We start from the raw sequence: 27,908 nt of genomic DNA, 5'->3' as shown, positions 1-27,908 counted from the left end.
GAAATCCAGGTGTTTTCTGGTCCATTCCATGGCCAGAAACCAAGATTTAGAGGGTTTCCGTGATAAGCTCAGGGCAATCAGATGACAAATGGCAGAGCCCCACCCAGGTCTACTCTGCTCCTGAAGTCCTTAGCCCCATACCTGGGTTGGGTCCTCAAGAACAGCTGCACTTAGAAATGGTCCCTTATTTATTTTTTACTTAATTTGTTTATTGTTGTGCTGGAGATGGAACCCGGGGTCTCCCACCCACCAGGCAAGCACTCTGCCACAGAGCTCCATCTCCAGGCTTTTTATTTTGAGCCAGATCTCACTAAGTCACCTGACCTTGTGTTTGTGATCCTCCTGTCTCAGCTTCTGGAGTAGCTGGGGTTTCAGACGTGTGCCACCACACACTACTGTCTACCTTTTAAAGTCAAACTAATTCCCGAATCAGTGATAGTAAGGAAACTCTGACACATTTTCCTTTTCTTTGTAAGTCGGCAGTTGCAGGCTTGAGTCGTAGCTAGAATAGTCAGTTGTGGGAAGCAGCCTTCACCTGATCTGGAACCTTCTCCCCAGTCTGTTGGAAGGAAGGCTGGTCTCTTATCTCCATCTCCCAGCAGAGGGGGGCCTCTGGAGCCGCCCTGTTGTGGAACAGGGGCTCTGACCAACCCACACGGGGATCCAGACCTTCCCTATGCCACTGTACTGTGTGATTCTACAAGATGTGACAGAAACGTTTTTTTGACAGAGGTGGGGACCATCTTTCAGGACTGACCCATGCCACCCCAGGGGGACATTAAGCCCCCAGCGCCTTCCTCACTCCTTGCACCATCTGGGGGCTGGTGAGGACTGGAGAAGGGCCACAGGCTGGAGCTCTTGAGCAGGGTTGGGGTGGGGGGGTGAGTGAGTGGCGCTCGACTCCCGAGTGCTGCAGGGTGCTGGAGGAGTCCGCCAGGGAGAAGAAGCTGGAGTGACTCAGATCTGCCACAGCCTGTGGCACTTGATCTCGGAAAATGTTGACAAGAACATGTGCACATGCCAGAGCTGGACGAGCCATCGCAGCCCCAGCTCTGCCGCTTCACCACAATGTGACCCTGCCCAGCAGACGCCCCCTCTGGGCCTTGTGTCCTCATTTGTGAAGTGAGAGCACACATCACAGAGTTCTTGTGGCCATTCAAAGGGACGGCATAAAGAGCACAGCCCAGGATTCACTGTGTAGCAAGAGCACGACAAACATCGGCTTTCATTATCATTCAACAGGCTTTTGTTTGTCCAGGGCCTGATCAGTGCCTCCGTGGGAATGCGCTGCCTTTTCAGGAACTCTCTTTTCAGAGTTGTTTTTCGAATGCCAGCTTGCTGGAAGTGGGGCAAGAGGGAATCAGGAGTTGGTGACACACCTGGGCCCATATGGCCTTATTTGGTTTTTGGTACTCGGGATTTAGCCCAGGGGCACTTTACTGCTGAGCTATATCCCCAGCCCTTTTTTGTGTTGTATTTTGAGACAGAGTCTCACTAAATTGCTTAGGGCCTTGCCAAGTTGCTAAGGCTGGACTTGAACTTGCGATGCTCCCGACTCGGCCTCTCGAATCTCTAGGACTACAGGTGAGCACCACTCACCTGACCCATCTGGGTTTCAAGCCCTGTCTAGTCTCACCGAGCTCACCTTCCTGTTGGGGAGTCTGGTAAATTGTAATGGTGACCCACAAGACTACCTGTGATAAGTCCTAGGAGGAAGAGACCAAGGAGCCAGTGCCACACCTTGACATTCACTCCCGTGGGGGCTCCATGGGAGGGAGGATCCTCCAGGTGGGCAGGAGGGCGATGGGCTGGGCACCCGACACGCCCAGCTAGAGTCAGCATCCAACAAGCCCATGCTGCCCCTTCTGTGTTCCAAGAGCCTACCCCTGCCCTCGGGAAGCCTGCAGTCCACAGTGGAGATCAGCAAGTGCATTGAAGACATGGTCACGTCAGTCTTGATAAATGGCAGGAAGAAAAGGGACATGTCATTGGGAATGAGACAGCCTGTGGAGGGTCAGGATGGGTCTGGATTGGCAACATGGATGCCAAAGACAGTAAAAAGAGCAAGAGACAACAGATAAGGGTGTGGAGAGGGGACGGCCAGAGAGGGAAGAACATTCCAGAACATTCCAGGCAGCATGTGCAGAGGGATTTGAAGGCCCCAAATGACCAGGGCCCTGTGGACCGTGGGAAGCAACACAATGAGAAACCATTGAAAAGCTGAAATTCAGTTGCTGCATCCTGTCAGGGCGGCTGGGTACCTTTAACCCCAAGTTCCCTTTTCAGTAAAATAAGGTACTGGTACTTCCACGGAACTGGTCTCACAGGGTGACACGAGATAACAACCCTAACCCTAAGACAGAGCCCAACGCTGTGTGTTCACAGTTAGCTCTGTGGGTAGGATGCCGGGCATTCCATTTTACGTGGTGTTTGCTTGGTGGGCCACACAAACGCGAGCTTTAAACTTTGCATCAGGGCTGGGGAGAATAACAGCGAATGCTCATGTGCTCACCTCAGTTCTTACTCAGTGATCACCGATGGCCTGTTCTTGGTGTTTCATCTGCCCACACACTGGCTTTTCTCCCCTCTATTTAGTTTCCTGGCATTTTTATTATGACTATTTATTTGCTCTCCCTCATGTCTGTCCTTCTATCCACATTTTTTATGCATTTCATATAGATTGTAGTCATTAGTATCTTTACCTCTCAAATACTTCAGCATATTTATCATTAACTAGAGTTCTGTTTTTCTGCAATATTTTGAAAATCTCAGCCAGATAGCTTTCTGCCCACAAATATTTTAGTACGTATGTCTAAAAGAGATGAGGATTTTTTAAAACCATACATCACCAAAAGGGTCTCCAACCCAGTTACAGTTCCTTAATCTAGAAGAAGCATCCCGGGCTGGGGACATAGCTCAGTTGGTAGAGTGCTTACCTTTCATGCACAAGGCCCTGGGTTCAATCCCCAGCATCACACACACATACAAAAAAAAATAGAAGAAGCATCCCTTGGAATCTGGAATGGATTGGTTCCAGAACCCCTCCCTTTCCCTGCCCAAGGACACCAAATCCACAGAAGCCCAAGTTCCTTATATAAAATGGCACAGTGTAGCCGGGCACTGTGTCACACCCCTGTAATTCCCTAGTAACTTGAGAAGCTGAGGCAGGAGGATCGCAAGGTCAAGGCCAGCTGCAGCAACTTGGTGAGACCCTCTCTCAAAATAAAAAATGCGAAAGCTGGGGATGAGGCTCAGTGGTAGAGCAGGTCTGGGTTCAATCTCCAGTCCTCCCCCAAAAGAAAGTCACTTAGATTATCTATAATCCCTAGCGTAATGTAAGGGCTGTATGAATAGTTGTTATACTGTGTTGGTTAGGGAATGATGAAAACAGAAAATAACTTTTTTTTTTTTAATATTTCAATGCGTGGTTGAGTCTGAGGATGTGGAATCCAGGGGTGTGCACAGCTGACTGCACCTGCTGCATGCTCAACTGTCCTCCAATTCTCTCAAATTGATTTTTAATTATTTCAAGTCAGGACCCACACGAGGTCTATTAAGCTCTGATTGTCACCACACCTTTATTTATTTATTTATTTATTTATTGAGAGAATTTTTTTATAAAGAAACTATATTTTTGAGAGAGAGAGAGAGAGAGATAATTTTAATATTTATCTTTTAGTTTTCGGCGGACACATAATCTCTGTATGTATGTGGTGCTGAGGATCGAACCCGGGCCGCACGCACGCCAGGCGAGCACGCTACCGCTTGAGCCACATCCCCAGCCCAGTCCGTCACCACACCTTTATTAAGTGCCAGTTACTGACTGAAAAAGCTGGGTTTTTTTGTCTTGTAGAATTTTCTACATTCTGCATTTGGCTGATCACATTTCCCAAGTATCATTTAACTTGTCCCCCTGTGCTCTCCATAAGTACTTAGGCCCAGGGGCTTGACTCAAACCAGGTGCACATCCTTGGAGAGAGCTCGAGAGGTATCGCTCTGTTTCCTACCCTATCACAGCAAGAATGTGGCGTCCAGTTTTCTCACTCGAGGGATGGGATATCGACCTGAACCCCCTCATCACCCCTTCACCAGTGGTTCTACGAATCATTGATTAGCCAAGCCTAGGTTATTATTATTTTATTTTTTTTTTAGTTGTAGATGGATACAACACCTTTATGTATTTTCATGTGGTGCTGAGGATCGAGCCCAGGGCCTTAGAGGGGCAAGTCTTGTGCTCGACCACTGAGCCACAATCCCAGCCCCATATTATTTTATTATTGGTTGCAAATGGTGAGTTTCTGCTCCCATTAGCCCTGCACCTACTAGCTGTCATTGTTCCATAAACATGACTTTCATCAAGCATTTGGTTACCCTGAAACAGTCCCTATGGTAAAGTTAGTTTGTTTTGTTTTGTTTTAATAATGAGTTGCTCTTGAGGTTTCCACAGGTGTCAGTGAGATTGTTTGGAGTGACTTTGTGACAAGATACTTGATGTTTTTCGATCCACTGCCATCATCATTGTTTTAGGGCCCTTTGGCAGGGCAAACTTCTGGAAGCTCCTTGCTTTCAGGCAGGACAAGTTATCTCTGTTGGCCATGTACATCTCTGCCCTTGACAATGGCGGTCACATCAGCCATTTCTCCAAGGGGTCAGGTCCCTTTCAATGGGAAGAGTACTTAGAAACTGTAATTAGGACACAAGGGTGCCTATGAACTCTCACAACATCTTTATGGCTCTTCTGTACCCAGAGGTCTGGAGGGACAAGGCTGGGGGCAGGCAGCTGTTGGGAAGCTTATGCAATGGCCTGAGTGAGAGAAAACAGTGGCTTGAACTTGATCTTAGATAAAGTGCTTAGCACAAAGCCTGGAACACTGGTGAGTGCAATCAATGTTGGCAAACTTGCTTTCATTGTTTGCTTGACTTAAATTGGTTCACTTGAAGCTCACCTACACTATGGGGAAGACGGCCTGACATCCCCACCACGTACATGAGAAAACCATGTACGCACTCACAGGTAGAGAATAAACTGCTCAAGGTCATGCAGCAATGAAAGAGAACTTGGCTGCAGATCCCATACTCTGACCAGTTCACTGTATTAGCCATAGGGTTCAAACTCAGAAATGACTTAGATGATGATGTTTTTGTGGTGCCGCAGATGGAACCCAGGACCCTGCATGTGATAGGGAAGGATTCTACCACTGAGCTACATCTCCAACCCCTTAAATTAATTTAAAAAATCTAAAATTTTAGTTGTTGAAGGACTTTTTATTTTATTCATTTATTCATACATGGTGCTGAGAATTGAACCCAGTGCCTCACACTTGCTAGGCAAGCGCTCTACCACTGAGCCACAACCCGGCCCTTAAATTAGTTTTTGACACATTAATCCAAGAGGCTGGCCCACTCTCACTTTATCAGATTGTAAACTGTGATTCCAGCAAGGCTCCTGAGGGTCAGGCCACCCTGCAGATTCTCTCCCTGCACCTAGAATCTCTGCATCCCTGCTCATTAGTAACCTGAAGTGACCCTTGAGACTGCCATTGATGACCTTTGTCTGTGTGACCTGCAAGCTCTTCTGAGAACACCCTCTCATTGATTTAGCCCTTCCAGGCCTCCGAGGAGGTTAGCCTTGTGGAAGAGCTACCGTTCCGACACTGCCGTTCCAACACTGTCATCTGGCTGGTGACAGTGCCAAGCCCTCACCTCTGGACACTATATCTAGAACTGTTTTTGCATTGATATCCAAAAGGGGCCGGCGGGGGCTGCGGGGGGATCGCTGGCCCCTGTTTAGAAAGGCAGATTGCCCCCAGGGCTTCATCAATTTCCCCCAACATTTGCACCCAGATCCCAAAGGTGGTGGAAAGCCCTGGGTCAGCCTCAAAACCGATGCTGTCCCCATGGGGAGGCTGTGGCTCAGTGGCGAGCAGGTGGCAGGGCCTCTACTGCGGAGATCACTTGCTGATCGATCAGGAAGTTCCAAGTCTTAGCCCACCTCTTGCTGTTACCCCACTCCTGTCATTGTCATGCTGGATGGTGCAACGCTCCTGCCCCGGGACTGCAGGTTACTAAGAGGCCCTCAGCCAGCAGGGCCAGGGCCAGTTGGTGGCAGAGGTAACCCATCCATAGCAATAACATTAGAGTAGAGCGTTGCATTAAGGTCCCTGTTTCCTGAGGCCGCCTGCACTCCCGAACATCCGTCCTGACAGCCACGCCTGGTTCTGAGTTCCTTTATGCCAGGCTCAGCTTTCGCCCATTGAACCAGCCCAACAGCTGCTCTGCTGAATTGGCACTGTTACTGTCCCCATTTCCCAGGTGGGGAAACCGAGGCTTACGACCACTTCTCCTGTACGGGGTGGAGCTGTGATTTTAGTCAAGGCTGTGGTGCCTGAGCCCTTTGCCTGGTCATTGCAGGCCCTCCTTGCCCCCAGAAGGAGGCACCTCAAGACCCTGCCTGTTGCGGTCTGCTGCTGTTGCCATCCCTGTCCTACCCTCGTCCCAGCTCCAGGCCAGCTGGCCTAGTTTGGGTCCTGGAGAGGACAGCTTCCTCTTGGCTGTGTTTTTTTTTTTTGAGTAGTGCGGGGGGATTAGAACCTAGGGCCTTGTGCATGCAAGGCTAACACTCTACCAACTGAGCTATATCCCCAGCATCAGCTTTGGGGTTTTGAGTTTCCGCTCCTCTGCCTTGCATGCTTGTCCTCCACCTTCCTGCCTGGGCCTCTTCCTGCCCCTCCTTGCACCGTGTCCCCAGCAGCCCAAGCCATCCCTGGCAGTTACTCGGGAACCAGCCAAGGATGCTGCTGGCAGAGTCAGAGCACTGCAGAAGCAGAGGAGCGGGCGGGGAGGTTCCACCTGAAGGAGGTGAGGCCCCCCGCAACAGGGGTGAGCTGGACCGGGGCCTCCCACAGTCTCTGCGGGGTAACTCAAGTGGACTGCAGCCCAGCAGTCAGCCTGGTGGCCTTGGAGACAGCAGAACAAGTTCTCGTTGGAGGTGGGAAGCTGGCTCCTGTCACCCTCACCCAAGGCATAGGTGGGGGTTCCCCGAAGACCTGGTGCTCTGGCGTGTGGTAGGTTTGAGAACTACTGACCCTTTTAAGGTCTCTGTTCTGGATCTCTAATTCCACTGCTCCAAGGGAGTGGCCAGTTAAACCACTGGATTAGACTGCTCACCTCGACCCACTGCACACCTGGCCGGGATTGTACGCCATGTGTCTCCAAGCTGTGTGGCTTGGGACAAATCAGGCCACCTCTCTGGCCATCAGATTCTCATCCTTGAAATGGGATAAGAATAATATCTCCCTTATAGGGCTGCTGAGATCCCGTGTGGAAGGTGCTGGCTCTAGTGGAGGGTGTTAGTGTGGACCCTGTGTGTCTGTAGTCAGGCCTTATCAGAGAGCAGCCTCTCCTTAGGGTCAGGGTTGCAATTCCTTTGTTCTCCCTAATCATTTTTTCCTCACAGTCGCAGGGGAAGCCGGGTTCTTGGCCCACATAGGAGTTTTGTCTTCTCAAGTCTTTCCGTCCCTCCACTGTCACCTAAAGGTTGTCATGTTTCCTCCCTCCCTCTATCCCTTCCTTCCTTTGTAGCAGGTATTGAACCCAAGGGCACATAACCACTGAGCCACATCCCCAGCCCTTTTGATATATATATATATATATATATATATTTTTTTTTTTTTTTAAGAGGCAGGGCCTCCTAAGTTACTTAGGGCCTGGCTTTGAACCTGTGATTCTCCTGTCTCAGCCTCCCAAGCCACTGGGATGACAGGCATGCACCACCAAGGTCCATTGGTTGCCCTCCTGCCTCCTCCTTGGTTTTGCTGTGCCTTGAAGGGGAAGGTTGTTGACTGACCAAATCTGGTTGATGCTCACAATAATTCTGCAAAGTGTCTTTTCTAGATGGGACTCAGAGCTTCAGAAAGAGGATGTGATTTGCCTGTGATAACTCTCCCTTGGTGACAGGGCATCACATCCTGCCTGAGCCTCTGAGTGTGGATGGGGAGTGGCCATCATAGGCAGGCTGCAAACCCAGCACTGTGCAGCGCTATTGGTCCCACTGAACTCTCCACCATCCCAGGATGTAGGTACTGTCCTTATCCCCGTTTTGCAGATGAGGAGACGGAGGATCAGAGAGGGCATTTAACTTGCCCAAGCCTTACCAACTTGTGGGTAGCAGAGCTGAGATGTGAACCAGGACCGTTTCCAGGGAACCAAGCAGGGTGCCCAGGGACAGTTGGCTTTTGCTGCCAGTACTGTCTTGGTATAGATGTAGTGCCACCCTGGAGCTGGGGCTCCTGGCCCTAGTCCTGGGGCGGCCTCTGCTCCTCTGTAAATCAAAGGCGTGTGGCAGGACAGTCCCTGCGTTTCCCTGCGCTGGGCTGCGGATTGGAGCGGACAGCTTCGGGCGCACTGTGGGCGGGGCCGGCAGCGCGGGCTGGGTGCAGGTCGGTTCCTCTCCAGGCACCTTCTCGGCTTGGCCCGCAGTCACATTGACTTCTCCCTATCAGTTTTAGGGCTTGCAAAAGGACCTTGTGCCACCTTCCCCCAGCTGGAGTGTCCTCCGCCACCCACTCTGTCCCAATCCTAGCTCTTCTCTTTGCATCCTGCCCAGCGTGGTCAGGCCCAGGTTGTGCCGAGCCCTCCCTCCGGGGCCCACAAGTGTCTGACGGGTGAACGCAGAGCCGGGTCCCGTGTCCTGTCTCCCCAGGCCCTCATAAGGACGGGAGCATTTAGAACCTAATCCAGAGACGCAGATTGGGCAAGGGGACAATTGCATGAGAAGCAAAGTAGGCTCAAGTACAGGAATGTGGCAAGCCAGAGGGCGGTGGCCCTGGAGGCTGGCCAGCCAGTGAGCGCAGATGGCCTCTGAGAACTGGAGCTAAGTCAGGTGAGGGCTGAGCCAGGACCTTCACAGATGGCTTCAAGTTGCGGGTGACAGATAAGGGTGCGCGGCAGGACTGGGGAACACTCGCCTCGGCTGGAGCAGCTGTCCAAGCCCCTCCCCCGTGGCCTGATGCAGCACACCACCAGCCTCCCACTGAAAGGTGACACTCCACAGGCCGGGTTCCCTTAGTCACCCTGTGGGCGCCTGTCAGACTCACATGAGAATGGAGCCGGTGGCTGCTTCCCCAGGGACGGTAAGTGGCAGAAGTGCTCAGGACTTAAACTGGGTGGGAGGAAAAATCCAAGTGGGAAAGGGGATGGCTGGATGGGGACATTGTGTCCCCTCTGTCCCTTGAAGACCTGGTCGTGTATTTGGTGAGGGGTGCAAGGGCAACAGCCTGCCAACCCCCCCCCCAGCTCCCCTCCCCCACACCACGGTGGTTGGCAGCTGGCCAGCACTTGTTGAGCCCAGAGGTTTTGTGTCACAGCAAAGCCACGATGACTCTGGCACCAGGCGGCTGCCACCTGAATTGATCTGCAAGAAGTAGCAGGGCTGGGCCGCAGCTCTGTGGGAGAGCCCTCTCTCACCTTGCGTGTGGGAGGCTCTGGGTTCCCTTCCCAGCGGTGTAAAAAGAGAAAGAAAAGCAGCTGTGGCTGCATCTGGTGCCGGGCTCAGTTGGGTTATCTCAGAGACATAACCAGGCAGCAGCTGGGGGCATGGTCAGGTGCACAGAGGCTCCTTGGGAGCAGGCATCTGGGTTTTGCTGCTCATGGACTGAAACCAGCAGAACAGGGCTCACTCGGGGTCGCAGCCCAGGTCTGGCCTTGCTGTCTGCGCGTCCACCTGCTCCAGCTTGAACCGGATCAGACCGTGGTGTGGGTGATGATTCCTTATGGAATCGATTTGTATCCACTTTCAGTGCGAGGGAAACAGGAAAGGTCAGGAATGTTGGGCCAGGATTTGAGCCAGCGCAAGTTACTGAGCTTCTCTGAGCCACAGTTCACCTAATGGTAGAGTGGACGTAAAATCATGACCGCAGAACAGCAGTGATGTCCAGGAGGTCATTCTGAGGATTGGAGGTGGGTGGTGATGAGGAGCCTGGGGAGCTCAGTGGCTAAGTCTGTGCAGGTGTTATTTGAAGGGCAACTGCGAGGCAGGTAAATAGGGCAAGAGGTAGAATCCCTATTTTATAGAGGAGGAAATGAGGCAGAGAGTCTGGTAGCTCTCTCAGACAGTTCTCTCATCTGTCTGTGTGTACTCACTTGGAAAAGGTTCTCCAAAGGTGGGTTGGGATTTTCATGAGATCCCCTGTTCCCCATCAGAATAGCAGCAGATCTTAAAGGGTTGCAGAGTGAGAAAGAAGGCTAAACCATGTTTAAATTTAAACATTTAAAACTTACCTAACGTTGGCCACATGTAGAGCTGGTCGCTCTACTTACAGAGCTTCCAGTTTCAATGTGGCAGCTTCACTGACCATCCCTCAATTGTCTGCCATGCCTATGTCTGACCATCTGCCCATCCACTCACCTTTTCTCTCCATGCACCCCCCCATCTGTCTTAGTCCATTTTCTATCACTATAACAAAATACCAGATGCAGGACACTTTAAAAAGAAAACAGGTTTATTTAGTTCATGAGATCTAAGAGCATGGTGCCAGCATCTGCTTGGCCCCTGGTGAGGGCCTTCTGGCTGCATCACAACATGGCAGGTGGTAACATGGTGGAAGATCACATGGCAAGACAGGAAGCCAGAGAGATTCAGGGGGTCTTCCCCTCACCATACTGGGGATGGAACCCAGGGACTTGCACATGCTAGGTGAGCAGGTGAGCACTCCCTCACTCAGCTGCATCCCCAGCCCTAGGCTTGCTTTTTTTTTTTTTTTTCCAACTGACTCTACCAGACCAGCATAAATCCCTTCCAAGGGCCCCACCATGAACTAATAATTAGTCACCTTAGGTCCCACCCCTTAAAGGTCCTACCACCTTCCAAAATCACCACGCTGAGGACCAGGACTCTAACACATGAAACTCTGAGTGACACACTAGAATCAGATCCAAACCATAGCTCTCCATCCAGCTAATTCTAGAACAAAGAGCTTGCATCCTTCAAAACTTGCACCATCAGATCACCTTTCCAGTGGGGATCCATGTACACATGGATTCTCAGGGCTCACGCATCCTGCACTGCAGCTGTCCACTTTGGCTCTTTTCTCAGTAAGATCAGAAGTTTTTCATTTTACTGTTTTCCTTTGGGGTGGCAGATGTCCACTACTGATTGCATGCTGTTGCTATTTCTTATTTTGCACAATTTCAAAAATAAACATTTAAAACTTGCCTAACATTGGCCACATGTACAGGTAACTCTCGGTCCAGAGGCTCAGAAGACTGGACTCCGGGTCCACGCTCCTGTCATTCCTAAATGTAACTTCAGACACGAGACCCTAAAGTCTAAAGGGCAGCTTGGGTCAAGCCCTTGGCTGGGCTCAGTGTGTGGGCATGGATTCGGCCTCCCACTCAGCACGCGCTTGTCAGACACCTGCTGTACGCCAGGCACGGAGCTGGGCACGAGGATCCCGAAAGGGCCACCCCACCAGCCAGGGAAAACAGACAAATGTGGTGACATCCGTGTCATCAGAACAGACGGCTGTGCCCGCCAGCTAACTGGGGCAGGCAGGCTGACCAGGGTTGTAAAAGTGCTTGGCCAGTGTGACCAGCAGAGGGTGTGAGAGGGGATTGCCACTCTGCCAAAGTCAGAGCCAGCAGGACCTTCCACCCTGCCCGCCTGGAGCCTGGGGAGGCTGAGCCTGCTGGACCTCTGGGAAAGCCAGGGTAGCTTTCGCGACCTTTGTGGCAATGCCCTTGCCAAGCACCGATTTCATATTTTTTCCTGGGGGGCATGGGTGAGCCGGCAGTTTTCAGGGTTCTGACCTTTCTTGCTGAGGTTCAGCTTTTTTCTTGATAGCTTACTAAGTGCAATAGAAATAATAATAAAAAACACACCCTAAGCCCCAGAAGCTTCCAGTTGACCACTAGGAGCAGGAGGGAGACGGAGAGGCATAGGTGCTAACACAGTGACATTTTGCCCCACATGGGACATTTGTCAACATCTGGGGACATTTTGGATTGTCACAACAGTGGGAGTAGAGGCTGCAGGCATGTAATGGGAAGAAGCCAGGGACACTGTTTAGCCCACAGTATTACACAGACCAGTCCCACGACACAAAGAATTTTGTAGCCCCAAATGTTGGTTATGCCCAAATTGAGAAATCCTGGCATGAGAACAGGCTTGGGTCTCAGAAAGAAACCTACGGCACTGCTACACATGTTGAACTACCTCTTTCTAATTTGGGGGGATATATCTAGGAGTGAGGTTGCTGGATCTTATGGCAGTTATGTGTCTGTCTTTTTAAGGAACCATGCAAACTCTTTTCCACAGTAGCTGCGTCACTTTAAATTCCCAGCGACAATGGACAAGGGTTCCAACTTCTGTATGTCCTCACCAACACTTTCTGTCTTCGTATATACTAATCAGCTTTCTTCGCTATAAGGAAACACCTGAGGCAATATGTTATAAAGAGAAAAGGTTTATTTTAGGCTCATGGTTTTTGAGTTCTGGTCCAAGATCAAGTGGCCCTAATTGCTTTGGACCTCTATTTGTTTTGTATGTGTGTGCACACACTTGATTTTAATGTGCTGGGGACCAAACCCATGGCCTCAGGCATGCTAGGTGAGTGCTCTGCCTCTGAGCTGCGTTCCTAGCCTGCCCTGGGTCCCTGGCAAGGCAGCCATCAGGGCAGGAGCCCATGGGGAGCAAACCACTCACTCCAAGAACCAGGAAACAGAGCAAGACAGGCCAGGCCAGGGCCCTGCAGTCCCCTTCAAGGGCATATTCCCAGTGACCTATGTTCTTCCCACTAGGTCCCACTTCCAAAAGGTCCCTGAGTCTCCCAATAGCATCACCCTAAGGACAGAGCCTCAGGAGGCCGTTCTCCAAACCAGCACGTGTCCAAGTTTTCTCTCCCTCTCCCCCACCCTTGCTTCCTTCTCCTATTTTCCTTTTGGGACTATGGTTATTCTAGTGGTATGTCACTATAATTTTGATTTGTATTTCCCTATGACTAAGGATGTTGAATAAAATAACTTCATGTTCTTATTGACCATTTATATATTTTCTTAAATGTCTGTCTATTCAGATCTTTTGCCCATTTAAAAATTGCCTTGTGATGGGCACAGTGGTGTATGCCTGTAAACCCAGCCACTCAGGAGACTGAGTCAGGAGGATGACAAGTTAGAGGCCAGACTGGGCACTTAGTAAGAATCTGTCTCAAAATAAAAACTGAAAAGGGCTAGAGATATAACTCAGTGGTAAAGTGCCACTGGGTTCAATAAATAAATAAACAAATAAAAATAAATAAAATAAAAATTGCATTGTTTATCTTTTTGTTGTTGAGTTGTAGGAGTTCTTTATATATTTAGGACATAGATCCTTAGCAGATATATGGTTTACAAACATTTCTCCCATTCTGTAGTTTTGTCTTTTCAATTTTTTTCTTTGTGTACATGTAGTGCTGGGGATTGAACCCTGTGGGCCTCATGATTGCTAGACAAGATCTCTCCACTGAACTACACCCCAAGTCACCTTTTAAATTCCTTGATAGTGTTCTATGAATCTCAAAAGTTCTTATTTTCAGCCAGTCTGGTCTATCTATTTGTTCTTAGGTTGTTCTTGCCTTTAGTGTTCTGTTTAAGATTCCATCATCAAATCCAGAGTTTCTTGTCAAATCCCTGTTTTCATCTATGAGTTTTATGATTTCAGCTCTTATATTTAGGTCTTTGACACATTGTGAGTTAATTATTTATTGTATATCATATAAAATCAGGTTCCAGCCTCGTTCTTCTGCATGTGGGAATCCAGCTGAGACTCTTCTTTCACCATAGAGTGATCTTAATGTACTTGTCAAAAATAAATGGCCGGCTGGGTGCAGTGGTAATTACACCTGTAATCCCAGTGGCTCAGGAGGCTGAGGCAGGAGGATCACAGGCTCAAGACCAGCCTGAGCAACTTAGTGAGGCCCTAAGCAATTCAATGAGACCTTAACTCTAAATATAATATTAAAAACGGCTGGGGATGTGGCGCAGTGGTTAATTGTCTCTGGGTTCAATCCCTGGTACAGAAAAAATAAAAGAAAGTACATTGGCTGTAGAGCAGGAGGTATGTTTGCAATTGATTCTATTCCTCTGGTCCATCTTTATGCCATTACCACACTGTTTTGTTTACTGTAACTTTGCCTTAAGTTCTGAAATTAGGAAATGTAAGTCCTCTCACTTGGTTCTTCTTTTTTAACCCTGTAAGTCCCACCATCCCAGAGGGGGGTCACCTATCAGAAACTTCAATCGAGCAACCAATATACCATCATGGTAATTTTTAGATAAATGTTATAAATAAATTTTAGAGAACTATTCTTCTTCTTCTTCCTCCTCCTCCTCCTCCTCCTCCTTCTCCTTCTCCTTCTCCTCCTCCTTCTCCTCCTCCTCCTCTTCTTCTTCTTCACTTTTCTTTGCATTTATTTTATGTGAGTTCATTCCTGTGGGGTGTTTTCCTTCCCTCCTTTGTCTTCTGTGCTACCTCCTCTTCTGGTTTAGAAACAGTGTGTCCTTTTGCAGTGAGGATCATTGAAATGTGGCAGGGGGCTCAGTGTGGGTTAATCCGACGACCACCGGGTCATGTCTCGGGTGCACTGTTCACCCGGATGCTCAGTGACCAGAGAACCTACCCTCTCTGTATTTTTAAGCATGTGCAGCAACAGTTCAGCACTCTTTTGAGGCCACCAACCCTGCGTCCAGCCCCACTGTTTGGCCTGGGCACACCTCCCAACTCCACCACTGTACACTGGAATGGCACACATGGCTTCTTTAAGGTGACATCTTTCAGGTACTTGATGGCTTTTCTTATATGCACACCCTTGATGGCCTATGCAGTCTCATGGGTGTTCTTAAAATGAACGTGAAGATTTGAACCTCTTGATTTGCATGATTTCATGGGGTTTTTCTGGGTCAAGAGAGTAGCAAACTATTTTCTTTCTTTTTTTTGCCACTTGGGATTGAACTCAGGGCCACTCGACCACTGAGCCCCATCCCCAGCCCTTTTTTGTATTTTATTTAGAGACAGTCTCACTGAATTGCTTAGTGCCTTCCCATTGCTGAGGCTGGCTTTGAACTCGCCATCCTCCTGCCTCAGCCTCCCGAGCCACTGGGAATATTGGCATGTGCCACCGCGCCTGGCTGCAAACCATTTTCTTCACAGATCACCTCAGGCTGCTTACAGGAAGAGGAAGACCAATGTACACTGGAATGGCACACATGTACAGATCTTCACTTCCTTGGTTACATTTATTCCCAGATATTTTATTCTTCCAGATGCTGAGTCGCTGGGATGATGGGTGTGCTCCACTGCGCCTGGCTTAGTGTGGTCATCTTTACAATAGTAAATCTTCCAGTCTAGGAGCTCTTCATGTATTTTTTTTTAATATTTATTTTTTTAGTTGTAGATGGAAACAGTACCTTTATTTTATTTTTAGTGGTGCTGAGGATTGAACCTAGTGCCTCACACATGCTAGGCAAGCACTCTTCCTCTGAGCCACAATCCCAGCCCCTCATCAAAGTCTTTTTGAAAATTATTTCAGCAATGTTTTGTAGTTTTTAATGTATAGATCTTCACTTCCTTGGTTAAATTTATTCCCAGGTATTTTATTCTTCCAGATGCTATTGTAAATGCAATTCTATTCTTACTTTCCTTTTCAGATTGTTAATTGCTGATATATAGAATATAACAACCAAGTGTCACATGCTGATATTGTATCTACAACTTAGCTTAAAATTTTATAACCTCTGGTTGGGGCTGTGGCTCAGTAGCAGAGCGCTTGCCTAGAATGTGTGAGGCACTGGGTTTGATTCTCAGCACCGCGTATCAATAAATAAAAATAAAGGTCCATTGACAACTAAAATATATGTATATATATATGTATATAAAAAGCAAATAAAACAAAGGCATTCTGTCCATTTACATCTACAAATTTTTAAAAAAATTTTTTATTACCTCCAATAGTATGTGTGTGTTTCTATACACATCTTCTGAAAATAGAAATAGTTTTCTTCTTCCTTTTCAAGCATGCTTTTCATTTGTTTTTCTTATCTAATAGCTCTGCCTAGCACTTCTAGTACAGTGTTGACTAGGAGTGGTGAAGTGGGCACACTTGTCTTGTTCCTATCTTTGGAGGAAAGCTGTCTTGAGTATGATGTTAGCTGTTTTTCATAAATTATTTTTTTTTGAGAGAGAATTTTAATATTTATTTTTTAATTTTCAGCGGACACAACATCTGAGGCTCGAACCCGGGCTGCACACATGCCAGGCGAGCGCGCTACCGCTTGAGCCACATCCCCAGCCCCATAAATTAATTTTATTTATTCATTTTTTGGGAGGGGAAGTACTGGAGTTGAACCCAGAGATGCTTTATCACTGAGCCACATCCCCAGCCCCTTTTATTTTTTATTTGGAAAAAGAGTCTTGTTGCTGACATTGGCCTTAAACTTGCAGTCTCCTGCATCAGCCTCCCAAGTCTCTGGTATGCAACACCACACCCAGCCACTTTTTATTATTTAAAAAAATTTTCTTTTTGTAGTTGTAGATGGACAGAATGCCTTTATTTATTTATATATTTATTTATTTATTTATTTTAGAGAGAGAGAGAATTTTTTAATATTTATTTTTTAGTTTTCGGTGGACACAACATCTTTATTTTATTTTTATGTGGTGCTGAGGATCGAACCCAGTGCCTCACACGTGCTAGCTAAGCGCTCTGCCACTGAGCCCCAGCCCCAGCCCCAGCCCCACTTTTTATTATTTTGAGCTCCCCTTCTGTTCCTGTTTTTCTGAATGTTTTTGTCATGAAAGGGTGTTGGTTTTATTCAAATTTTTTTTTTGCACTGATTGAGATGATTGTGTGGATTTTTTAATTTGTTCTGTTAATGTGATATATTAAGTGATGTAGAACCACCTTTGACAAACTTTTCTTTAAGGAGAAACTTAAGCCATTAAGGGGGCATATGTCTGGGAAGGCTGAGGCAGGAGGATCTCGAATTCAAAGCCAGCCTTAGCAATGGTTAAGCAACTCAGGGAGACCCTGTCTCTAAATAAAATATAAAATAGGGCTGGGGATGTGGCTCAGTGGTTGAGGGCCCCTGAGTTCAATCCCAGGTACCCACCCCCCCAAAAAAAGAAACTTGATCTTAAAAGATTAAAAAAAAACAAAAACCCTCTGACCCTGTGTGTTACCTAGAAAAATACCCTTGCCAACATTTCAGCAATTCTGCTGCCAAAAATGTTCAAAAAGTACTTGGGTCATTTCCAGGAAATCTTGAGAACTTTTCCACTTCGCTTCAGAACAGTGTGTTGAAATGACAAGACAGTGCCATTGAGATACCACAGCCATCGGCTGCAGCTTTGTGGCCCTGTTGTGACTCCTCTGGTGTACAGTGTGGCAGAAGGGGTCATTCTTTTTTTTTTTTTTTTTTGCGATGCTGGGCCCAGGGCCTCGTGCCTGCTGGGCAAGCGCTGCCCCTCTGAGCCACATGGCCAGCTTGCAAAACTGGTTTAGAAGTTCGAAATATGTTCGGGTCCCAGTATTTTGAACAGTACTTCCTTCAAGGAACGATTATGTGCTCATTAAAACAGCAGAGTCTGTGAAGGGAGGAGGCGAGGGCTAGACACCGGAGCATCCGAGCTCATTCAGCCGCAGAAGCCCCCACTGCACACAGGGTCCTAGACCCTGGGACTGGAGCCCCCCTGGTCTCACTGAGGGGTGTCCCAGTGGTCAGCATACCTGTGTCAGGCAAGGCAGGGGGCCTTCCTCCCTCCAGGACTGCGGTGACAGCGGGGACAGAGATACAGTGACGCAGGGGGATGACAGGAGCCATCATACCCTTATTGTCCCACCGTGGGACATGCACATCCACGAGAGCCTCAGCAGATTGGCTCCAGGGCCGTGGATACCAACACCCATATGGAGAACGGTGTGTCTGCCTCCAGCCCTGTGCTCCTCTCCTCGGAGGCCACCGTCTCTAGGCCACTCACATGCCTGACGCAGGACCATGCTGTGGGCAGCTGTGCACAGAATCATTCAGGGTGCATGTGAGGCCAGCACTCTACCCACTGAGCCATGTCCCCAGCCCTTCCCCAGATATTTTTCGTCCAGTCAGTTAAATCTGCAGATATGGAATTCTCGGATACCAACTGTATACCTTAATCATTAAAAAAAGTTAACAGTTTCATTGAGACATAATTCACGAACCATACAATTTCACTCGAGTGAAGGAGAAGTCATGGGTTTTCAGAGTCTTCACCATCTCCTTGATCATTTTAGAACGTGTTAATCCCCCCCATATGCTCCACCTTTAGCCAGCCCCTGCCTCCCCACCCCCCAGCAGCCCTCAGTCTTCCTTTTGTCTGCATCCTGGACAAGTCATATGATGGAACCACCCAGTCTGTGGTCAGGTACCTGGCTTCTTTCACTTGACATAATGTCTTCAAATGCCTCCGCCTTATAGCTTGGATCAGAGCTTTGTCCCTTTTCATGGCTCCATCGTGTTGTGGATTGGCATTCTGGTTACCTGTTCTTCAGTCAAGGGTATCTGGGTTATTTCTGCTTTTTTTGGCTTTAGGAATGATGCTGCTCACTTAGTCCTCTTTCACGTGCAGGTTCATGGTTCATGTGAAGCATGTGTTAGTATTGCTACCTTAGTAGTGTGCTGTTAGAATACCTGAAACCAGTCATTTTTAAAGAACAGAGATTTATTTCTTACAGATCTAGAGGCTGGGATGGCTAAGATCAAAGGGGGCCCTCTTACTGTGTCTCAAGCAGGAGGCACAGGGCAAGAGAACTCCTGAAAGAGGGGTCCAGACTTTCTGGGTGTGGGGGTGCACACCTATAATCCCAGTAGTTTGGGAGGCTGAAGCAGGAGGATCACAATTTGAGGCCAGCCTCAGCAATTCAATGAGGCTCTAAGTAACTTAGTGTGACCTTGGCTCAAAAGAAAAAAATTAAAAGAGTTGGGGATGTGGCTCAGTAATAAAGTGCCTCTGGGTTAGTAGCAATGGGGAAAAAAAGAGAGGGGTCCAGACTCACTTCTCTAATGACCTACTCTGGTGTCAACCAACCCACCCCATGAATCCCTCTCTCACGGCCCAATTGCCTCTCAAAGGCACCCCTCTCCACAGTGCTGCACTGCAAGGGGGACTCCATTCCTACCACATGAACTTGGGGGAACTCATTCAAACCGTAGCCATGGCCAGGCTCGGGAGGCTGAGGCAGGAGGATCGTGAGTTCAAAGCCAGTCTTGGCAAAATCAAGGTGCTCAGCAACTCAGGGAGACTCTGTCTCTAAATAAAATACAGAATAGGGCTGGGATGTGGCTCAGTGGTGGAGTGCCCCTGGGTTCAATCCCCCGTACCCCCCTGTGCAAACATTAAACCCTTAGCTGTGTCATTAAATTAGAGTCAAGAAACCTAGCCCAGGCGGTTGAGGACCAGCCCGGTCACAGGGCACCTCCTGGGCCAGGCTGGGTGGAGGACCATCTCTGCCCGCTGCCCGGCGCCCACCAGCTCCTTTATGTGAGAAAGGACTCCTTACTCAGACCTTAGAGTCTCTCCTTTTCTTTACAGACTTCCTGAATGGTCTTGCTTCTCTTCCTGTCTTGCCTGATCTTCTACTGTCTGACCTTCTCCTGGTTAAAAATCTGGGGGAAAATGACAGATGCCCGGCCAGCCACCAATGGTCAGTTGGAGGCCAGCTTCACCCCGAGCCAGGAGGCCTCTCCAGACCGCTCGGAGGACAACCTCCAGGGAAATGGCAGCGCCTCCCTCCCGCCAGGGACCCCCGGCGGGGCCGAGCTGGCCGCCCCCCCGAGCCCCGAAGGCGCCCGTCTGCAGAGAAGCCGCAGGCCCCCCGCGCACCAGAGGCCCCCGAGAAACCCCGTGTCTTCCGATGGCACGTGGCCCTCCCCGGAACCCACCGCCAGCGGGACGGGGACCCAGGGACCAGGCGCCCCAGGTACCAATGGCCTGTCCTCCCCAGCCTGGCCCCAGGGCCAGCCAGCCAGGGCCCTCTCCAGAGCCGACGAGAAGCAGGCGCACCTCAAGCGGCAGCTGCTGACCAGCTTCATCCTGGGCTCCTTTGACGACAACTCCTCCGACGACGACTCTGGGGCCGGCTCCTTCCGAGAGTCTCCCCGGAGGGGCAGCCGGGCCAGCCTGGGCGCCGCGTCCCCGGACTCTCCTCACACTGCAAGTGAACCCGAGACCTCGGTCCCCACCATGAGGTAAGGGGCCTTTCTCCTCCAGACGGTGCGTGCACAGGTGGGCAGCGTTAGGGGTGTCCCGCACCCCTCCCTGGCCTGTCCCCACCAGGCTGCCCCCCTGCCAACATTTCAAGGGTAGCTATGTCAAAAAGTAGAAGTAGCTGGATGCCATGAAACACGCCTGTCACCCCCAGCAGCTGGGAGGCTGAGGCAGGAGGATGGTGAGTTCCAAGCCAGCCTCAGCAACAGCGAGGCCCTAAGCAACTCAGTGAGACCCTGTCTCTAAATAAAATACAGAATAGGGATGGGGATGGGGCTCCGTGGTCAAGTGGCCCTGAGATCAAACCCTGGTACCTGAGATCACTACCCCCCAAAATAGAAGCCATAGCTGTTTGCTTCCTTTCAAAATCATCTATTAAGCACCTACCGAGTGTACTGTGTTGTGTACCAGCAAACTGTCTTTCTAGTCAATCTCAGCCCAGCTGGGGAAGATGACTGGTGTGTAACTAGGATTTTTTTGGGGGGATGGATAGTGGGCATTGAACTCAGGGTCGCTTTTCCACTGAGCTACACCCCCAGTCCTTTGTATTTTACTTTGAGACAGGTCTTGCTAGGTTGCTGAGGCTGCCTAAACTTGTGATCTCCCTGCCTCAGCTCTGCCCCTGCCCCTGGGATTACAGGTGTGTCCGCAGCTCCACACATCATGTTATATCTAGTTATGACTGAAGCCCAAAGAACCAAAGGTGATCTGGGGAGCCTGGAGGGAGAGGGAGTTCCCAAAGAGGCAGCCATTCATTCATTTCCGCTAATTGATTCAGCAGGTAACTAACAACTGAAAACCAGCATCCCCCAGAGATGCCTAAAACACACAAACTCAAATAATGATAATCTTCCATTGATGTGGGAAATGAGCATTTACCTGAAGGTTGATAACAGGTGGGACTACCCCAGGGGTGCAGTTGGTGGCTTTTTGCTGTTGTTATGTTATTGACCTTCCAGCCCCAGAGTACAGCAGTCGCTGGAAGAAAATCTGGGGAAAGAGAGAAGAGCAACGAGCCCCCAGCATAACTTCCCTCTGGAGAGACTCTGCTCTCTGTCCCCTGTCTCTTCTTCCGGTCTCCCCACCTTAAAGGTGAAGTTTTGTTTTTCAAGCATATCCTGTTCTTTCTACCCCAATGGGGAAAGATCTGGGTAGGGTCTTTCACATGCACCATCTTCCCAGTGACCTTTAACCCTGGTTGCTGGAAGAAGGTAGAGATAAAAGAAAAGGCCAATCTTTTGCCTAGAAAGTCTTCAGAGAGACTGTGGTGAACTTCTGGAAGGGCTGAAGAAAGAGGAGCCTTGGGAGCCTGGTACCGGGAGCACAGCCCTGGCTCTGCCACCTCCTGCTACGGGACCTTGGGCGTGGCCCTCACCTCTCTCAGCCTCTGCACCTTCTCTGTAAAACGTGGAAGGGGTTAAATAAGATAATGTTTGTGAAGTATGCAGAGTTTGGTACACAGTAGGCGCTTAAGTAGTCAGTTTCCCCCAGCTCCTTCCTGGCCTGGCCCTCGTCCATCCAGTGTCCTCGCCCCACCCCGAGCACCCAGGTTTACCCAGCGCCTGACCGCCTTTCTTCTACCTGCAGTTTACATACATTGCCCACTCGTCCCTGACAGGGGTACAAGGCTGGAGCATGCTCACTTCATAGATGGGGAAACTGAAACCCAGGCAGGGGGAGTTTCTTTCTGAAGACACACATCTGGGAAGTGGCAAAATCAAATTCAAGGCCAAATCTGAATCTGCAAAGCCCAGGTCCTTTCCATGTGCCATAGGGTGCTCTGTGTCCTGCTTTCCAACTTTCTTTCCCCTGCACCCTGCCTTCGTGTACCCAGGGGCCATGAGGGGGCTCTGCTGGCACCTCCCAGGATGCCGACAGCCATGGGGAACAGCCCCAGCCCCAGCCGACTCCCAGAACCAGGAGCCTCTGGTTGAGGATGCCCACAGGGTTCTTTGCGTCCAATGACCCATCATGAGAATCTCGTGTCAAAGAATCTTCAGGGAGTTAAGCTCAGACAATTGTGTTAATACCTCTGCCTCTGGTGGTTGGATTAAAAAATTAGGTCAAAACCTATGTGTTCCAGCCTGTTGGGAACTACACAGATCAAAACGAGGCTGAGCCGGCTGTTATCATGTAGAATTTTTGGCCTTGGATTTCAGTATCTTTGGGAAGCTCAGTACCTGGTGTTTGCCAGTCCTCTGTTGACCTCTTGTCCACACCCCCTGGTAGGGCCTTGGGCCAACTCCTGAAGGTACATCCAGAGGGGCCCCTTAATCTCCATAAAACCCCTCCACAGTGTTGCTTTGTAGACGGCGCCCCTGGGCTCTTCCTCTCCTGCAAGAGAGTAATGCCTATTCCCTGGGGTCCCCAGGTCAACGCTCAAGCAGTTCTAGAGGGTGGTGTCAAAAGACAAAATCACCACAAATTATTTTGAAGATTGATTTGGCTTCTATTAGCAAGTCTAGAACGAGGTAACAGCTCATTCTACAACATAGAACAGGTATTCCAGGAAGCTGAGCACAACAGGCTGGTTTATAGATAGAAAAGGGCTGAGGAAAGCAGGAGTATGGAATAGAAAGCAGTCTAGTCGTTTCCTTATAGGGTTAAAACAAGGGGGACTGCCTTAGCATGCTGGCCCCTTCTGATTGGTTGGTGTGGATTTCTTGTTTTCTAAAAGCTTGATCCATTTTCAAGTTTAGTTTGATTATGTGGCACTTAGCATGAGTGACTCCATTCTGGTTTGGTCTGCTGGGGTTTAGTACAGGAGCTTAGTCTAAAACAAGGGACTCATATATATTTTATCTAACAGCAGTGTGGTAAGGCCTGCTGATGAGTTGCCTATAACCAGATGTAGCATTGAGGAAGTGAATCCTGACCCAAGAAGGCAAGTATGGTGAACAAAAGTTTCTGTTAATAGAATCCAGGAAGCTCCATTTAATTAGTAGTTTTCCTGTAAAGCTATTGTCTTAGTCAGTTTTCATTGCTATAACAAAATACCTGAGACCTGGCAGCGTATAAAAGTTTAAGCTGGGCGTGGTGGCATATGCCTGTAATCCCAGTAGCTTGGGCGGCTGAGGCAGGAGAATTGTGAGTTCAAAGCCATCCTCAACAGCTTAGCAAGGTCATAAGCAATTCAATGAGACCCTGTCTCTAAATAAAATAGAAAAAGGGCTGCGGATGTGGTTCAGTGGTTAAGTGCTACTGGGCAATCCCCAGCACTACAAAAAAATAAAAAATAAAAAAATAAAAGTTTATTTGACTCCCATTCTGGAGGCTGGACGGGCCGAGAACTTGGCTCTGGCGTCCGCTCAGCATCTGGTGAAGGCCTATTTGTTGCACCACAACATGGTGGAAGGTGTCACTTGGGGAGACAGAGCGGGAGTGCTAGCTACCGGCCAAGGGACCCATCTCCAAATACCGTCAACATGTGAATCTGGGGATTGAGTTTCTGGCCTGTGAACTTTTGGGGGACACATTGACACCATAGCAGCTGCTAAATTGTCTATATTCGGACAAATGTGACATTTTGAGGTACTCACTTTCCACAAAATGAAAGCAGGGGCCAGGGATTTGTGCTGGTTCTTCTGACCCTACTGTAACCACTTCCAAGACAGAAAACTAAGACGTGGGAGAAGCCCAGGGTATTTGCCCAGGGCTCTCTGTTCGTGTGGGAGCACAGTCAGGTGGTGTGGGTGTGGTCTGCCCCCCGCTCTCAGCCATTCCTGGGGGGCCCTCTGGCTTCTCTTCTGCCTCCGAAGGCTTCCTTCCTGCTGGGCCTCTTCCTTCAGGGCCACTGGCAGGAGACTGCAACTCACAGATGGAAAATCCATAAGAAGTTGAAACCTATGGCCTGGGCAGAAGCTCTTTTGAAGCAATCTTCAAAGGGGCCTTCTCTTTCCTGCTGGGTCCTCACCACTGAGCACTCAAGCTGTGCCTCCGTTTGGGCTCTTGCCCTTGCTGTGCCTCTCTTTTGTCCTCTTCCTGCAGGGCCACCCACCAGGACCAACTGTCCAGGCATGTACCTTGCCCTTAGAGGGACCACATGCTTGATTTAATACTCTGCCGTCACCCTCTTGTGATAATAATTTTTGAAGGCGGCACAGTGGTGCATACCTCTAATCCCAGAGTTCCAGCTCTTTGGTAGGCTGAGGCAGAAGGATTGCAAGTTTAAGGCTAGACTAGACAGTTTAGTGAACGCCTGTCTTAAAATAAAAATAAAAATAACAATAGTAAGTGCTGGGGATGTAGCTCACCTGCAGAGCGCCCCCTGGGTTCAGTTCCCAGAACTGCAATATATATATATATATATATATATATATATACATATATATATATATATATAATATATATATATATATATATGTATATATATATATATATGTATTTTTTTTAAAAAATAAGAGTTTCTTGTTTGCATTTTGCAACTGAGCTCTGAAAATTTATCTGGTCCTGCCATCAACTTCCTGTCCCCCAGTTCCTTGCTCATCAAAATCACCTTTTCCAGGGGACTTCCTTGCCCCTGTCCCACCTTTAAGGTATCCCCCTATCCTGAACCCAATTTCTGTATGGACCACTCTGTTTTAGTGTCCTCAGGACACTCACTCACTCCTTGTGATTATAGCTTTTATTTCCTCATTTGGCCACTTGTTAGTCCCTGGCTTTCTGCCTGGGTCTGCAGTTCGTGAGTGCAGGGCCATGTTGATGATAACGGTCTCTGATTTCCCCATTGCCCAGCTTCATGCTGGTTCACAGGAGGCTTTGTTTGTTTATTTATTTATTTATTGGTACCAGGGATTGGACTCAGGGCCACTTAACCATTGAGCCTTTTTATATTTTATTTAGAGTCAGGGTCTCACTGAGTTGCTTAGGGCCTCACTAAGTTGCTGAGGCTGGCTTTGAACTTGCGATCCTCCTGCCTCAGCCTCCCAAGCCGCTGGGATGACAGGCGTCCAAGCGAGGCTTCATAGTGGATTTTCAATGAATATTTTTCAAATGCCAAAACGAAGCAAGCAACCTGAGCTTGCCACAAACAGAATTCTGCATTCTAGGGGCATGAAAAAGTCTTGAATGGGTGTGGGAAGGAAGGAATGAATGGGGGGCAGACAGATGGATGAATGGATAAACAATTTTATTGTAGCTCTTACGCAGCAGTGGAATTTTATTTTCTTAAAATTCCTCTTGCGTGTATTTGGTGACCTCATAGACGAGTTCTGGAGTTAAACTCCAATTTTGAGTTTCTCTTGGATTTTTAACATGGTTCTTCAGAGCCCCCCTCCTCTCCTTTCTTGGCCAACGGCTGCCCAAGCTTATAGATCCAGTGGCTCTGGGCAGTCTTTTCTGGTCCGTCTTCCCATGTCCTCTGCTTTGGGTTCATCTCAGGTCGGGGTTGGAACTTGGCCTTCCTTTGGACTTGGAAGCTGTCCTTGATGGCTGGAATTCCCGTGCAACTCTCAGAAACAGAGCTGAGGAGAACATTACATGATATGGCTGAAGAGCTGCTTGCATACTCAGAAGTGAAGGTTATCAAAGACCACGATTCAGTGTTCATTTAGTTTCATTTAATTTTGGTACCGAGAATTGAACCCAGGGGTGTTTTACCTCTGAGCTTACATCTCCAGCTTTTTAAATTTTATTTTGAGACAGAGTTTTGTTAAAAATGGCTAAGGCTGGCCTCAAATCTGTGATTCTCCTGCCTCAGCCTCCTGAGTCTCTGGGATTACAACATGTACCACTTTACCTCAGTGTGACCTTATTTTTTTTTTTTTTTTTGAATAAAAAGTGAGCCTGGCATAAGGTGCCCAGATTCAAAGCCACCCTTTACTAGCTCATTTCCCTAATAACAACATTGTGGGGTGCATACTGGTGGGATTGGGGCTCAGCTTCAGTGCTGAAATTTAAAGCTATGCAAGTGAACATTTTCAGTTGGCAGTGAACTTATTTGGAGGCAAAAGTTCCTGAATCGTTGAGAAGTTATTTATAGTCTTTACCTGGTTTTGTGTGAATATTCATGCTCTGCTGCTGAAATTTAACACGGTGATACAGGATATAAAACTTGACCTTCCTGCCAGGTGCAGTGGCGCACACCAGTACTCCTAACAGCTCTGGAGGCTGAGGCAGGAGGATCCCAAGTTCAAAGCCTGCTTGAGCAACTTAGTGAGACCCTACCTCAAAATTAAAAATCTAAAGGGCTGGAGATGTGGCTCAGTGGTTAAGTGCCTTGGTTTCAATCCCCTGGTACTCAAAACCAAACCAACAAACAAAAATAGCTTTACCTTCATTCATAAACAAACAAATCCCTAGTTTCAAAGCACACAGGACTCTGGGAGTTTCAGATAAGGGATTGTGGATTGTGTGTAATGTGCTTAGAAGTCCTGGAGCACACTATGCACAGAAATCCTGGGGCTTAATAAATGTGTGTGTGTGTGTGTGTGTGTGTGTACTGTAAGGAGTGTCTCCAGATAGTGAATGGTCATTGTCTTTATGGAGTATGATTATGAATGATTGAAAATTTCTTCTGCATTTTCTAACTTTCTCCTCTAAATATCATAACACCTTAACGATGTCTCGTAATAAAACAGTATAAATGATGGGGGAGTGAACCAGCCTTCGCACTCTCTAGATTGGAAGCTGAAGCCCAGAAGCTGCTGAGGCTCCCAGGGTGCTGGGACCTGCATTGCCACCGAAACCCAGACGCGGCTGCTAGTGTCGGGCTGCTGCTCCCTCTCCCTGGGTGGGGAAGAGGCTTGGGCTCCAGAAGGCCACCTCCCTCCCCTTCCTTCCTCATTTCAGAGTACACAGACCACTCTTCAGCCATGTCCTGTCATGTTCTTCCTGTTGACAGGAAAGGTCAGGAGGCCGGGACTGTTTCCTGGGTGACCTTTAAGTCGTTTGACCTTGGAGAGCTCTCCTGCCCTCTGGGGACTGAACTGCAGGCTCCAAGGTCCTTTGTGGCTCTCGGTGTGGGTGTGTGCAGAGGGGACTGGGGAGGGAGATGGTGGAAAATGTAGGAAACGTGTCCATTTGGAGCAGTTTTCTCCCTGGTCCCCAGAGAGTTTGTGGCATAGCCAAGAGGAGACGCTAAGGTTTATGCCATCAGTTCCTTGGCTCGCGAGTATTTGTGCTGGGTGCCAGGCACTGTGTGGGGTGCTGTGGATGCATCTGTAGAGGGCGAGACCGGTCCTAGTCCTCAGAGAGGCCAGCATGAACCAGAGGCCCGGCTGCCCAAGGCCCAGGGCATTTCCCACCCCTGCCCACAGGTCATGGAGGGCACACATGCTGAGGCCACGTCCTGGAGGCTGCCAGGCTGCCCCTCCACATAGCCGCCGTGTGCCTTTGGGGCCCAGTTGCATGACGCTCTGTGTCTCCATGTCCTCTAAAATGAGGTCCTAGCGTCGCTCCCTCGCAGGGCTGGGATCAGGCTTTTGGAGTTCCCGTGGTTACCACAATGAACGCAGGTCGCGCTGCGCCATCACGGTCACTGGGTCCAAGGCACAGTGTCACAGTGAGGCCCCGATCCTTACTGTCTGGGTCAAGCCTGGGTTCAGGCCTGTCCCGTTACTTCTCTGAGCTGCGATTTCCTGCTGAGCAGAAGCAGGACCAGAGCATGCCTGCCTCGGCCGGTTGGTGAGACGGGTGGGAG

At 49.0% G+C, this 27,908-nt stretch overlaps 1 protein-coding gene across 4 annotated transcripts in view; it reads left to right on the top strand.

Moving 5' to 3' along the window:
• Positions 1 to 8,919: 8,919 nt before the first annotated feature.
• Positions 8,920 to 27,908, top strand: part of Acacb (acetyl-CoA carboxylase beta) — a 113,273-nt gene continuing 94,284 nt past the window's right edge. For 3 of the 4 annotated variants that reach the window (XR_013155338.1, XM_077108869.1, XM_077108868.1), the window contains exons 1-2: positions 8,923 to 9,131; positions 19,595 to 20,250. Coding sequence is in view for 3 of the 4 variants with exons in the window: in XM_077108869.1 (XP_076964984.1) it covers positions 19,604 to 20,250 (647 nt within the window). In the remaining variant the exon portion in view is untranslated. Of the gene's footprint in view, positions 9,132 to 19,594; positions 20,251 to 27,908 lie in introns of all 4 variants that reach the window. The other variant, XM_077108876.1, reaches the window with a different exon arrangement.

Source organism: Callospermophilus lateralis, chromosome 1 (assembly GCF_048772815.1).
Source record: "Callospermophilus lateralis isolate mCalLat2 chromosome 1, mCalLat2.hap1, whole genome shotgun sequence".
NCBI lineage: Eukaryota > Metazoa > Chordata > Mammalia > Rodentia > Sciuridae > Callospermophilus > Callospermophilus lateralis.
Note: the sequence above shows the minus strand (reverse complement) of the source record. Positions and strands in the feature narration are given on the sequence as shown.